This window comes from Puma concolor, chromosome C1 (genome assembly GCF_028749965.1).
Source record: "Puma concolor isolate L17-30 chromosome C1, mPumCon1.1.hap2, whole genome shotgun sequence".
In the NCBI taxonomy this organism is placed as follows: Eukaryota; Metazoa; Chordata; class Mammalia; order Carnivora; family Felidae; genus Puma; species Puma concolor.
Genome location: NC_141674.1, coordinates 11,912,377 through 11,927,398, shown reverse-complemented (window position 1 = coordinate 11,927,398; position 15,022 = coordinate 11,912,377). Strand labels below are relative to the sequence as shown.

The window sequence follows — 15,022 nt, the reverse complement described above, 5'->3', positions numbered from 1 at the left end:
TGCCCTATCTCTCTTTTTAAAAAATTATAATAAAAAAAGTTTTTTATTTTTTTAAGTAATCTCTGTAACCAATGTGGGCCTCGAACTCACAACCCTGAGATCAAGTGTAGCATGCCCTGCTGACTGAGCCAGCCAGGTGCCCCTGGAACATTTCAAATCTTTCTCAAAACCCCAAGTGTATTTCAGAATCACTCTTCTCTTCCCATTATTTTTTGTTCTTTACATCAGTGCTAGAGGCAATGCTGGAAATTTGTAAGGTGAATGGCATAGTGAATGGTCTGGGTAGGTATGTGTGGTCAAGGGGAATAGGTGTATTAGAAAATAAGAAAACAAACTCAGATGTCCTTTCAAGAAAAGACTTCCTGCCCATCTGTAAGGAGTGTAACTGAAGAAAGCTGTTAGTCTTTTCAGGGTCAGCCTCAGCTTTGGAGCAGCCCCCCAGCCAGTGGCTGAGCAGAGCAATGACAGATATGCTGCATTCTGGAGCCTTCTAAATGGCCGCCTTGTTCCAGGCGTTGTCAAATCTGCATCACACTCTGCTCCCCCCGCCCAGTCCTGCTTCCTTCTTTTTTCTTCTCACAAGACTTCTCCCCATGAAACATTTTTTTCATTCCGAATTTTGTTTTTTTAGCATTTGCTTCCTGGATAATATAACCTGTGACACACTTCTTACATAAATCACCCTACTCCCTTCATTTTACTGTTTTTTATCCCAGGCTGTGCATGAAACATCATGGGAATGGTGTGAGTGAGTTGCCTGCCTCTGCATGTATATTTCAACATGTTGTGCTCTTTCTAGAAAATTTAGGGAATAGAGAAATTAAAACTCAATCATAATGATTTTTTTAAATACCTTCACAAGAGGTAACTTGATAATGGCTTATTTTGATAAACTTTAGAGAAGTGCATTAAACATTAAGTGCTCATCTTGGTGAATTTATGACAAACTGAACATATCCGTATAACATTACCCAATCAGGAAACAACTTCACCAGCACCCCTGCGGCACTCACTTTGAAGAGCATGAATTAATTTTACCTGGTTTTGAATCTGATATAAGCGTGGCCATGTAGTATTCACTCTTCTGTCTTTGGTTCAGTGTTGTGTTTGAGAGTTACCTGTGTGGGTGTCTAGCAGAAGTTCCATTGTGTGAATGGACCACAATTTATCTGTAACATTGTTGATGGGCATATATATTATTTCTGGTTTCTTACTCCCTAGATCTGTTTTGATGTTTTCTAATACAAATGTTGCCTAGTATTTGGTATTTTAGCTGGGTAAGCCTATTCTTGGAACGTTTATTATCCTTGTAAGTGAATTGTCTTATGTAAGAAGACTTTGTAAGAAAAACTTTTCTTAATCCACATCCTCAGAATGTTCTTACTACTCTTTATAGGACCCTCAGTTAGTTTTTCCTTTGAAGTCTGAGGTCTTGAATCATGTTACTGGCCAAGGGAGTTTAGTTGCTGTTCCTTTTGCTGTCTGCCAGTCAAATGCTTGCCTTAGAGGAGCTGTTACGGAACAACTTTCGTGTTTTATGGTTATGCCAGAACTCGGCTGTCATTCTGATTTACAGTGGAGAGAAAAAATATAATCAGAAGCTTTTAGGGGTGCCTGGGTGGCTCAGTTGGTTGAGTGTCTTACTCTTGGTTTCAGCTTAAGTCATGATCCTGGGATCGAGTCCCGCATTGGCTCCACACTGACAGTGTGCAGACTACTTGGGATTCTTTCTCCCTCTCTCTCTGCCCATCCTGCATGCATTCTCTCTGTCTCTCAAATAAGTAAGCCTCAAAAAAAAAATAAATAAATAAAGAAGCCTTTAGGGATTTGTTAGATATTTGGGATGGGCTTGGTATTTGAGCTCTACCTGTCAAATTAAGGTGGCTCTCAACTAGTGTGGGAAAGTGCTGGAGAACAGATTTCACACCGAGGGTCTAGAAAATATCATGTGCAGCTTGGATGCATGTGCCTGAGTTATTTCAGAGCTTCTGACAGTGTATACTGATGTTTGTTCATTTCCCACTATAGCTGTTGAGTGGAATGTCATGGCCAGCTCCTCGGACAGTGAAGATGACAGTTTCATGGCCGTGGACCAAGAAGAAACTGTGCTGGAAGGGACAATGGAGCAAGATGAGGAGCCCCACCCAGTACTGGAGGTTGAAGAGACTAGACATAATAGGCCCATGTCTGAGCTGCCAGAAGAGGTTTTGGAGTATATCCTGTCCTTTCTTTCACCATACCAGGAACACAAAACTGCAGCCCTTGTCTGCAAACAGTGGTATCGACTTATCAAAGGTACTGTGCAAAGTGGAAGGCTTATTTATCTATTTAAATTTGTTTTAATGGTTTATTTTTAAGGTCCCAGTTTCATTTTCTCCTTTCTCCCTTAAATTTATTGTGGTTCTCAAATTTAGTGTTAGACAATTAACTGTACATTTTCCTTTTCTCTTAATTCTGGTTAGTTTTATGAACAGCTTGGGTTTTGTAGTATTTGATCCAACTTGCCGTTTTAAAATGTGGATTCTTTTTTTGCATATTCTTAGAGTTGGTCTGGTAAATTGTGTTGTTCTTGAACAGACGAAGCAGGGACGGATGTGGGATAACAGTACAGCTAATGTTAATATACCTCTTACCATTGTCAGCCACTGTTGTGACTGCTTTACTATCCTCACAGAAAACTGTGAACAGGTGAAGAAACAAGAGTGTGAGAGGCACAGTTAAGTAACTTACCCAAGGTCACACGGGTATCACGGGGGATGGAAGATCCACATTCAGGCAGTCTGGCTTTAGTGTCCGTGTTCTTTAAGAGGATATCATTTTGTTTCTTAAAGTAGCTAATTGTGGCAAATATGGGATTGTGCAAGTATTTACTGCTTTATTTTATCTCTAAGTGATAAAGGCTCTATGCATATCTTTTACTTTTTAAAATGTTTTTTTTTAATGTTTATTTTCGAGAGAGAGAGACAGAATGTGAGTGAGAAAGGGGCAGAGAGAGAGGGAGACACAGCATCTGAAGTAGGCTCCAGGGTCTGAGTTGTCAGCACAGAGCCTGACAAGGGGCTCGAACTCATGGGCCGCAAGATCATGACCTGAGCCGAAGTCGGACACTTAGCCAACTGAGCCACTCAGGCGTCCCTCTTGTACTTTTAAAAATGAGTTTCTCCTCTTTTTCTCCCCATTTTTCTCTCTCTCTTTTTTTTAACTTTTATTTATTTTTGAGAGAGAGAGAGAGAAAGAGAGAATCTGAAGCAGGCTCTGTGCTGACAGCAGAGATGCAGGGCTCAAACTCACGAACCATGAGATTATGACCTGAACTGAAGGTAGATGCTTAACCAACTGAGCCACCCAGGCACCCCTGCTTTTGTTTTTTTTTCAATGTTTATTTATTTTGAGAGGGAGAGAGAGAGAGAACACACGAGTGAGCATGAATTGGGGAGGGTCAGAGGGAGAAAGAGAATCCCAAGCAGGCTCCTCACTGTCAGTCTACAGAGCCCTACTCAGGGCTTGATCCCAAGAACCGTGACCTGAGCCAAAATCAAGAGCCAGCAGCTTAACAGACTGAGCCACCCACACACCCGTCTTCCATTTTCTAATCAAGTTTTCAACTTTAGCTAAATGTTGTACTTACCAGGGGTGGTGTATTTTTAATTTAATAGATAGCAGTTATTTTTTTTACATTTACAGTTTTACATTTACAGTTACATTTTAACTGGAAAGGGCCCATTTTTGAATGAAGACCAAGCCAGTTGAATAAACTTTGATCAAGCAGTTTGTTCCTTCCTAGTGGGAACAGGCAGTCAGAAATATGACAGGAAAAAACCTTTAGATCAGAATCAGTCTTAAAATCATTTCCTTTCATCAGGGTGGTTCTCATGGGGCATGGGGTCATTGTCAATTGCTCAGAACCCAACCTAGAAGGCTGAGGACCAGCTGTGTTGAAACCGTTTGCTGGGTCCTGTGCTCATCTGCTTACAACTGGTAATGCTTGCTTTCTCTTTGCAGATTTAATGGACCCTTCAGTAGAGATTGAATGCTTACCCTGTGAAAATAGATGATTTCACCTCTAAAATAGAGGTGGAAGAATCACAGATGAGGGGCTATGAACTAATCAAAGTTACGAGTTTATTCTTGGTTTTATATGGCATTCTTACTGTTTTGATATGTATGTATGTGTGTGTATATATATATATAACATATGCACATAGATATGTGCATATGGTATGTATATATACATATGTATGTATATATGCACATACATATATGTATACATACATACATACATACATATACATACATTTATACACACACACACACACACACACACACACACACACACACACACACTTTTTTATTTTAAAGAGGGAGGAACCCTAACCTAGCACTCACAGTCTTAGATCTTCTGGGAGAAGGAAGTCACTGCCAGGATAGCTTCTTCTTTCCCCCTCTCTATCATTATGTATCTGTCCCTTATTCATTACTGCCTTACCTCAATTCAACATTTTCAAATCTGTTACTTTCTTCATCAGAGTATAGTTGGCACTGTAGTCACACATTAAAGATGACTATCTTTTAATATTCCAGTTCTTAACTGTGAGTTCAGCCAAAGGATAGTAATCATCATTGGAAAACATTTTTAAATACTGTGATCCTGCTTAAGGATCCACTAAGGTGACATGAATTAAAAATGATACATTCTTTCAAAGTGTAACATAAATTATTGTACTCTTCATTCAAAATGTTGCTCTTTGAAATAAGGTAGTCATTTCATGTGTTAAAAACATAGATTGTTCCAGAAACATGAAGCTCTCACCTTTTAAAAAACAAAGACTTTTATTTTTCTTTCTTTCTTAAGAGAGCTCAAGCTAGGAAGGGGCAGAGAGAGGGAGACAAAGGCTCCAAAGATCCTAGCAGGCTCCATGCTGACAGCAGAGAGCCCAAAGCAGGGCTTGAAATCATGAGCCGTGAGATCATGGCCTGAGCCCAAGTCAGACGTTCGCCTGACTGAGCCACCCAGGCGCCCCCATAGACTTTATTTTTTAGAGTGGTTTTAGATTCACAGCAAAATTGAGCAGAAAGGTCAGACATTTCCTGTTTTCCCACATCCACAACCTCCCCTACTATCAACATACCCCGGTGCATTTGTTGCAGTTGACAGACCTGCATGGACACATCATCATTACCCGAAGTCCAGAGTTTACGTTGGGGTGCACATTCTGTGGGTTTGAACAAATGTGTAATGATATGTATCCACCATTATAGTACAAGCGCTCACTTTTTAAAACAGCTTTCCTTAGTTGTAAATTCATCATTTCATAATTCAGTGTAAGCTAATTATTGTCTCTTCATTTATTAAGATGGAATATGCTTCTTGGTTCCCATGGTCTAACCATAGGCATTTATGAACACCTGTTTTTTATATTCCAGACGCTGTTTTACCGTGCTCTTTCTCCCAAAGCTAAATTACCCCCAGTCCCTTTGCTTTGTTTAAACAATTCCAATTAGTTAAATTAATTTAATTTTAATTTTATTTTTTAAGCTTATTTATTTATTTTGAGAGAGTCAGAGAAAAAGTGTGAGTGGGGGACGGGGGGAGAGAATCCCAAGCAGGCTTTGTGTTGTCAGCATGGAGCCTGACTGGGGCTCTGTCTCACAAACCACAATATCGTGACCTGAGCCAAAAGCAAGAGTTGGATGCTTAACTGAGTAAGCCACCTAGGCACCCCAGTTATTTACTTATTTTTAAAGTAAACTTTATGCCTATCGTGGGGCTCAAACTTATGTCTCTGAGATCAAGGGTCGCATGCTCTGCTGACTGAGCCGGCCAGGTGCCTCTACCAGTTATTTTAATGTGTTGCTTTAAGATATGACATAAAGGGGAGCAGAGTTATAGTGTGAGCTGATTTTGTAACCTTGACCGTTGTAACACTTAGCCACCCTGAGCCTTTGTAAAGTGAAAGGATTGGATCTTCTACTTTTGAAATTCTGTTTCTTACTTTGAATGAAAAATAAGAAACTTGGGTTTTATAGAAGTTATGTGACAGCTAATAGATGCAGTTTTAATAATTTGGTTGAAAAGTGAAGTATCCAGGCTGAAGCATTTGTTATTTTTGTCTTTAGGTGTAGCCCACCAGTGTTATCATGGTTTCATAAAGGCTGTCCAGGAAGGAAACATTCAATGGGAGAGTCGGACCTACCCTTATCCTGGAACCCCGATCACTCAACGGTTCTCACACAGTAAGTATTTACTGTGAGAGTAGATGCCATCCTGCCCGTGGTCATATTTCCAAAAATTCCTCTGGAGGCATGTATTTTGTTTGACTTTTTAATGAAGAGAATGTAAAATGAGGACTTATATTAACTTTAGAATCAGGGAAGAGTGTGAGCCTAAGTACAGCATAGGCACCTTGGTATAATTTCATATTTGAATTTTTCTAGTATCTCTACCCCAAAGAGGTCAAGGTGTTATCGTAGACTTGAACATTGATATCAAGTAAGAGGATATCAAAGAAGTACAGAAAGGTGTTTCCAAGATCCTGCTTAGGGAGTAGCCAGAGTTTAACACTAAGAGTTAAAATAATTCTTTATTTTAACATAGTATATGTTTAGCCAACACTGAATTTGGCTGGGATCACACAAAGATTTTGAACATGAAGGGTATTAATTTTAAAATGTCAATTTAAATAGTAAAATTATAAATGCTCTGGTAGATAGGACACAATTTAGAGTTTTTATTTTTATTTAAATTTTTTTAATGTTTGTTTATTTTTGAGAGAGAGAGAGAGAGAGAGGGAGAGAGAGAGCGAGCACATGAGCAGGGGAGGGGCAGAGAGAGAGGGAGACACAGAATCTGAAGCAGGCTCTAGGCTCTGAGCTGTCAGCACAGAGCCTGAGGTGGGGCTTGAACTCACGAACCGTGAGATCATGACCTGAGCCGAAGTCAGATGCTTAACCGACTGAGCCACCCAGGTGCCCCTAATTTAGAGTTTTTAGATTATTCTAGAATTAACTCTCCATTTGAATTTGATTTTTGTAGACACCATTTTATTCTATTAGTGATTCATACCTTCATCAAAATGAGATTAAGATGTGGTATATCTTAGGCCAGTACAGGTATATTAATAATGGTTCTCCATAAAGAAAGCTCGTGGCAGTGGGGTGGGGGTGAGGGAGCTCTAAATACTTTCTCGTAATTACAGCTTTAATTATATTACTTCCCAGTTCAGAAACCTTCAGTGCCTGTTGCTTACAAGATAAAAGCTAAACTTAGTCTTATATTCAGAGCCCTCTTTAATTTGACCTGTGTTCAGATTTACCACATCATCTCCCAGCTTTGCCCAAGAGCTCTCCTCTTTCAAGCTGTCACATTGCCATGCTGGATTCTTCCTCCCTGGAGTGTTTGTATCCACTTAGCTAAAGCCTGCCTTTCCTTGAAGACTCCATTGAAGTTCTGGCTCCATCGTGAAACCTCTCAACTCTTTAGCTCATAGAAAATATTTTCCTGTTCTGAGCCTTTGTTGTTGTCTTCTGATACTCTTTTTTTTTTTTAATTTTTAATGTTTATTTTTGAGAGAGACAGAGCACGAGTGGGGGAGGGGCAAAGAGAGGGAGACACAGAATCCAAAGCAGGCTCCAGGGTCTGACTGTCAGCACAGAGCCTGACATGGGGCTTGAACTCATGAACGGTGAGATCATGACCCGAGCCGAAGTCGGACGCTTAACCGACTGAGCCACCCAGGTGCCCCAACTTTTTGATACTCTTGAATATTACTACTAATTTTGAACTCTTTTGTGTTATTCAGGTTTTAATTTTAATTCCAGTATAGTTAATGTACAGTGTTATATTACTTTCAGGTGTCCAGTGTAGTGATTCAGTACTTCTGTACAATACTCAGTGCTTATCATGATAACTGTGGGTATTTGGAACTCTTGAGGGAAGGAGAGTGTATTGGTTATTCATGTTGTTTAAAAAACTTAGCAGCTTAAAACATTTATTATCCCACAGAGTTCCCAAGGGTCAGGAATCTGGGAGTGGTTAGCTAGGAGGTTCTGGCTCAGTGTCTCTGATGAGGTTGTAGCCAGTCTGTCAGGGCTGTAGTCACCTGAAGGCTTGACTGGGGCCCAGGCAGTCTGCTTCCAGGTTCACACAAGTAACTGTTCACAGGAGGCTTCTGTTCCTTAGGACTTGGACCTCTGGGGGCACTTGGGTGGTTCAGTTGGTTAGGCATCCAACGTTGGCTCTAGTCACGATCTTGCAGTTCATGGGTTTGAGCCCTGCGTCGGGCTCTGTGCTGACAGCTCAGAGCCTGGAGCCTGTTTCAGATTCTGTGTCTCCCTCTCTCTCTGTCCCTACCCCGTTCATGCTTGCGCTCTCTCTCTCTCTCTCTCTCATAAATAAACATAAAAAAAAGGACTTGGGCCTCTTTGTGGAGCTGCTCATGACTTGGTAACTGGCTACCCACAGAATGAAAGAATGAATGATTGGGGAGAGAGAGAGAGAGAGGGAGGGAGGGAGAGAGAGACACCAAGATAGAAGCTGTAGTGTCTTTTACAACCTAATCTCTGAAATGAACCTCTTTCCTGATCTGTTCTATTGGTCACACAGATATTGACCAGCAGGGTAAATACCAGGCCGTGAGGACCTTTGGAGGCCATCTTGGAGGCTGGCTGTCCCAAACCCTGTGTTGTATTCTCATTTCCAGAGGAGAATTCAGTACATAATTATAATTTATCATTGTCTTGGAACTGGATCTAAATAGATCAAAGGAGCAGGCCAGATTGTTGCCGTGTTCTCCGTTCTCTCCAGGAGCTGTTTTACTTTTGCTGTCGTAACCCCCCTAGGGCAGTGGGTCTCAAAGTGTGATTCCTAGGCCTCTGGGGAAGAGGGCAATCTGTGAGACCCTTTTGGGGGTCTGTGAAGTCAGAACTGGTTTTCTTTGTTTTAATGCCCCTGCCTTGAGTTTTGCACAGGCTGTAACAGTTTTACTCTGCATTGCTTTTGTACCATTAGTGCAAATGTCAACAGAGTGGAAAAGGCCATTAACAGCAACTACTGAAAAACAAAAAACGTAAACAGGGCACCTGAATGGCTCAGCCCATTGAGCGTCTCTTGATTTCAGCTCAAGTTGTGATCTCATAGTTCGTGAGATAGAGCCCCAAATTGGGCTCTGCGGTGACAGCATGGAGCCTGCTTGGGTTTCTCTGTCTCTCTCTGTGCCTCCCCTGTTCACACTGACTTGCTCTCTCTTTCAAAAAAAAATTTTTTTTATTTTTTATTATTTTTTTTTTTTAATTTTTTTTTTTCAACGTTTATTTATTTTTGGGACAGAGAGAGACAGAGCATGAACGGGGGAGGGGCAGAGAGAGAGGGAAACACAGAATCAGAAACAGGCTCCAGGCTCTGAGCCATCAGCCCAGAGCCTGACGCGGGGCTCGAACTCACGGACCGCGAGATCGTGACCTGGCTGAAGTTGGACGCTCAACCGACTGCGCCACCCAGGCGCCCCAAAAAAAATTTTTTTTTAATGTTTATTTATTTTTGACAGAGAGAGACAGAGCATGAGTGGGGGAGGGGCAGAGAGAGAGGGAGACACAGAATCCGAAGCAGGCTCCAGGCTGTGAGCTGTCAGCACAGAGCCCGACGCGAGGCTGAGACTGGAACCATGAGATCATGACCTGAGCCGAAGTCGGACGCTCAACCGACTGAGCCACCCAGGTGCCCCACTTGCTCTCTCTTTCAAATTAAATAAATAAACATTAAAAACAGAAACAGGGGCCACTGTCGGTTAAGCATCTGACTTTGGCTCTGATCATGATCTCGTGGTTCGTGGGTCCAAGCTCCACATCCAGCTCTGTGCTGCCAGTTCAGAGCCTGGATCCTGCTTCAGATTCTGTGTCTCCCTCTCTCTCTCCCTGCCCCTCCCCCCCCCCCCCACTCTATCTCTCAAAAGATGAATAAATGTTAAAAAGCAAACAAACAAAAAACAAAGCCCAGGCTACTGTTACTACTACCGGTGCTTCCTTCTCTTCCTCTCTCCCTTCCTTCCTCCTCCTCCTCCTCCCCCCCCTTTCTCTTCCTCTCCTTCTTACTACAAAAATAGTTTTTGAAAGGGACTTGAATGTTTTCAGGAATCCACACTTCAATACTTAATTCATTTAAGACTATAAATGAATCCTTGTCAAGCATATGTAATGAGGGGCACCTGGGTGGCTTAGTCACTTTAGCTCAAGTCATGATCTCATGGGTTTGTGAGTTTGAGCCCCTAGATCTAGCTCTGTGCTGACAACCCAGAGCCTGGAGCCTGCTTCAGATTGTGTCTCCTCTCTCTGCCCCTCCCCCACTCATTCTCTGTCTCTGTCTCTCTGCCTCTGTCTCTCTCTCCCTCCCTCTCAAAAATAAATAAACATTAACAAAAAAAATTTTTAAAGGATATGTAATGAAATTACAGGAGAATCCATGTTAGATCCAGTATTTGTGGTTGAGGGAGGGTTAACTTCAGTTACTGACAGATAATTGGAATGAGAGGCAGAGACAGAGTTTCTAAAGACCGTTTTAAGATGTTTTTTTGAAACAAGTATTTTTAAGAACCCTAAGTGAGGGAAATGGAGTGAGTCTGGATAAAGTAGAAACCAAGCTGGGAAGTATTCAGGGGTGAGTAATTATCACAGGACAGACAATTTAGCTTTCTAATGAGAGAAGAAAAAAATTTTTCGATTAACTAGCTTTTGAAAGAGTATCATTACAAAATAGTGACAGTTATTTGCAGGGGACATAGAGAAGAAAAATAGAGTGAGTAATCTCACAGAAATTCAGAGGTTGGTGGATTTCAATATTTGTTTTTACCTTAAATTTTTTTTCATGTCTTCATTTAAAATCCAAGAAAAGGTGCCATAGATTTTTTTTTTAAGTTTTTTAATGTTTATCTATTTTTGAGAGAGAGACAGCGAGCAAGCAGAGGAAGGGCAAAGAGAGAGGAGACACAGAATCTGAAACAGGCTCCAGGCTCTGAGTCATCAGCACAGAGCCCGACACAGGGCTCAAACCCACAAACTGCAAGATCATGACCTGAGCCAAAGTCGGACGCTCAACCCACTGAGCCACCCAGGCGCCCCAAAGGTGCTATAGATTTTTTAAAAAGGTGTCTGTGTGTCTGTTTCCTCTCTCTCAGCTCATCTCTCACTGTTGGCCTTTCTCTCTGCATGCTGGCAGACTGAAGAGAACTGTTACACAGAAATGGGCATTTTTCAGAATAGGTTGAAAACAAGGAATTCCTTCAATGTCTTTCCTTAGCTCCTTCCTCTTCCTACTGCATGTTTCTCCCCAGAGCTCAATTTTATTTCTTTTTTCTTTTTCTTTCTTTCTCTCTCTTTTTTTTTTTTTTAGAGACAGAGCGCAAGCGAGAGCAAGCAAGTGGGGAGAGGGGCAGGCAGGGGAAGGAAGAGAGAGAGAGAGAGAGACAGAGAGAGAGAGAGAGAGAGACAGAGAGAGGGAGAGAGAGAATCTCAAGCAGGCTCCAGGCTCAGTATGGAGCCTGACACAGAGCTCAATCCCATGACCCTGGGATCATGACCTGAGCTGAAGTCAAGAGGTGGATGCAACTGACTAAGCCACCCAGATACCCCTCAATTGTATTTCTTATTCCTGATTCACATTGAGCTGGAGATCTGCATTTCCAATTCTTTGCTCATATTGCCACAGAGATACACAGATGCTTCATATCTAGTCAGCTAAAAGTGGAATTCAGTAGTTCCTCCCAAGTTTTCCCCTCTCCATAATTTAGTTAATGGCATTATCATTCTCGCAGTTACACAAGTGTGAATTCTCGGATTTATCCTCAATTCCTCTTCTTCCTTCAGTAACAAAAGTCAGATCTTGTTGATTCTGTTCATCTCTGCAATCTCTCTCATATCTTTCCTTATTTTTCCCATTACTCACATTTATGAATGTGAGTAATGATTACATTACTCATTAGAATGATTACATTCTATCTTTCCTAAATCTTTTCTAAATGATTGCATAAATAAGAAGTTCAGGTTCTCCATCTGAACCTGAACGAGACACTGTTGGCAACCATCTCTAAAGCTGGGGACAGTGCCACCTCCTAGGGCATTTGGAAATGTGTAAGGTCATTGTTCATTTGCTTGACTGGGTAGCACTGTATGCATTTAGTAGGCAGGAATGCTCGGTGTCCTGCAGTGAATGGGCTGCTCCTCCACAAAGAGAATGGACCTGCCTAAAATAACAGGAGTCCCTGTTGGGAACCACTGTAAGTGAAGCATCAGACTAGTCTCGTCACTCCTCTGCTAAAAAACCTCAGTCTTTCCAGGCTGATGGAGGAGTTTCCACTCCCCTTGGCTTTCGAGGCCCCAGCTTACTCTTTCAGCCTGAATCTCTCCCACATCTTCACACAGCCAGGCTCCACCCACACGAGACTCCTTGTTAGGTCTTACACTTCCCTACTTGATGGCCTTGCTTGGATGCCCTGATTTCCTTCTCCCTTCCCCTCCAGTTCCCCTTTTTGTCCCTGGACTTGTTTGCCCATTGTTAATGGACTAAAGTGTTCTATCCTCTAAAACCCATCTCAGAGATAAAGCCAAAAGCCACCTCTTCACAAGCTCCTGTCAGATTCCCTGCAACGGAGATTAAGATCTTTTTTTCCTCTGCCTATACACCCCTAAAACACTGCTCTTGCCTTTTCTTTTACTGTTTATTACCATCTGTCTGTCGCCATAATTGTCTGTGTTGGAGAGGCTGCATATGAAAGAAGAATTTTAAACTTGGGAAGTAAGTTCCTTGGCTCTTCTTTTTTTTTTTTTGAAGATTTTTTTTAATGTTCATTTTATTTTTGAGAGAGAGAGAGCAACTGCAAGCGGGGGAGGGGCAGAGAGAGGGAGACACAGAATCCAAAGCAGGCTCCAGGCTCTGAGCTGTCAGCACAGAGCCCAACGAGGGACTCAAACCCACGAACCGTGAGATCATGACCTGAGCTGACGTCAGACGCTCAACCAACTGAGCCACCCAGACACACCCAAAAATATGTTTTTAACTGCAAAATGATAGAGGGATGAAGAGATCTCTTCCTCAAATGGTTGTCTGCTCGAGGACAAGCAGGTTCCAGGTGTTAGAAATCCATGCACCTTTCACAACACTTGGTCCATAGTTGAAATCATTGAATTCTGTGAAATTAAGTGTAACAAAGATGTAGCAGTACAGCTTCCTTCCTGTTTAAAAGTGTGGGACAAAGAGGGGAAGGAAAATGAAGCCAGTTTTCCTAACTCTTTGGTGAGTGTGCGCGTGACCGATCATGCAAACCTTGACTAACAGAGAATGTCCTTTTCAGATTAATATAGGGATCTGTTGAGTCTCCAGCATCGTGCTTTTTGTATTTCAGTGAAGGCTGCAAATAGGGTCGGGTCATGTCACACCCATGCTAGCTGTGCTCCTGTAGTAGCTAAGCAGGCCCAAACGGGATAACCAGCCTTGCTTGTTCCATAGTTATGTAATTACAGGCCTTATCAAATATGTCCTGGCTTGTAGACGTGAGACACATGACAGCATAGTCTCTCTGAGCATGGGATACATGCCTCAGGACCTTTCCCTGGAAACAAGTGTGAAACAAAAGAGAATTTAACATCTGAATGCAAAAGTTAGAGTTAAGTAAACATTTCTCAAGTGACTCTCTGAAACAACTGGAAGACCTTGCACTAGAGAGGAGTATACTACAGTACAGAAGTGTTTAGGATGCCAAAGAACTACTGGTTTGCTGTGTGTTGATATGAATATTTGACTTATCTTTGAGTAGGGATTATCGGATATTAACTGGAAATGTATGTTTTGCAATAGTTGTTCATGGAGCAGTCAAGCCATTTCAGAAAATTTGAAGAAATGTAGCAATTAGAATAAGCATTCTTTTTATTTTTTAAGTTTATTTATTTATTTTGAGAGAGACCGCGCAAGTGGGTGGGGGGGACAGAGCGAGACTGGGAGACAGAGAATCCCAAGCGGGCTCCGCACTGCCAGCGCAGAGCCCAGTGTGGGGCTTGAACCCACAAAACCGTGAGATCATGACCTGAGCCAAAACCAAGAGTCGGAGGCTTAACCGACTGAGCCACCCAGGAGCCCCTAAACATTCTTAATGTTACTTAGAGTATTCATACTGTACTATGAACTGTAACTTTCGTATTGCACATTCCACTGGTCTAGATGTTTTGAAAAGAAAACTATGTGGGTGGAGAACGTTGGTAAAAGGGAAGTGACTACTTGAGCACTGGTATTTGCTTAAATTCTTAATTTTTTCTAAAAGGCCCATTGAACTTGTTGAGTCTCCCCACACCCACCCAGACCAACATGTAGATGTCTTAAATAAAAATAGACAATAAACAAAAGCTTAGTAGGATGCTTAAAATATTTGAGGGTATTATTGATGGCTGTTTTCTTATTCCATTATATTGGAGTTCTAAACATAGCTGCCCAAACTGACTCTCTTCCTCTCTAAGCTTCATTGCTGATTAACTGATAGACATTGAGAATACGGTGTGTGAAACTTGTCATTTTAGTCCTGCTAGCTTTGCACAGTTTGGCCTATGCCTTCCTCTTCCAGAAACCTTTGTTTGTTCCAAGAGAAGCAGGAGAATGCCGATTGCCTTATTTTAGTATAGGATTAAAATACATGTGGCAAGGACCTCATGGGGGCCCGGCTGTTGGCTGGGTTTTCAATCCAAATAGAGAAGAAGAATGTTTGCTACCTCTTTAAAAAATAAAGGCACTGTGCTCTTTTGCTGTATGAAGGAAGCAGCTGCCAAGAGTTGATGTTTGAAGAACGGGGAGACATAAATGAGCCCTTGACTCTTAGTTATGAAATCACAGATTTGTCTTATTAAAGATTGTTATAATGGACACACATTAAGGTTTCAGAGGCCATAGGACATTGCTAACTTATTTTCCGTAAGTGTGGGTTATCAAGAAGAAAAGAATGTTCTTTTATGCCTGGTACCAGTTGGTTCCGTTCAAAATTTCAGTCAATTT

General features: G+C 41.7%; 1 protein-coding gene across 1 annotated transcript in view; it reads left to right on the top strand.

Moving 5' to 3' along the window:
• FBXO42 (F-box protein 42) overlaps positions 1–15,022 on the top strand; it is a 95,263-nt gene that overhangs the window by 44,356 nt on the left and 35,885 nt on the right. The window contains exons 2-3 of the mRNA XM_025912156.2: positions 2,029–2,295; positions 6,118–6,234. Coding sequence (XP_025767941.1) covers positions 2,046–2,295; positions 6,118–6,234 — 367 coding nt within the window. The 5' untranslated portion in view covers positions 2,029–2,045. The remainder of the gene's footprint in view (positions 1–2,028; positions 2,296–6,117; positions 6,235–15,022) is intronic.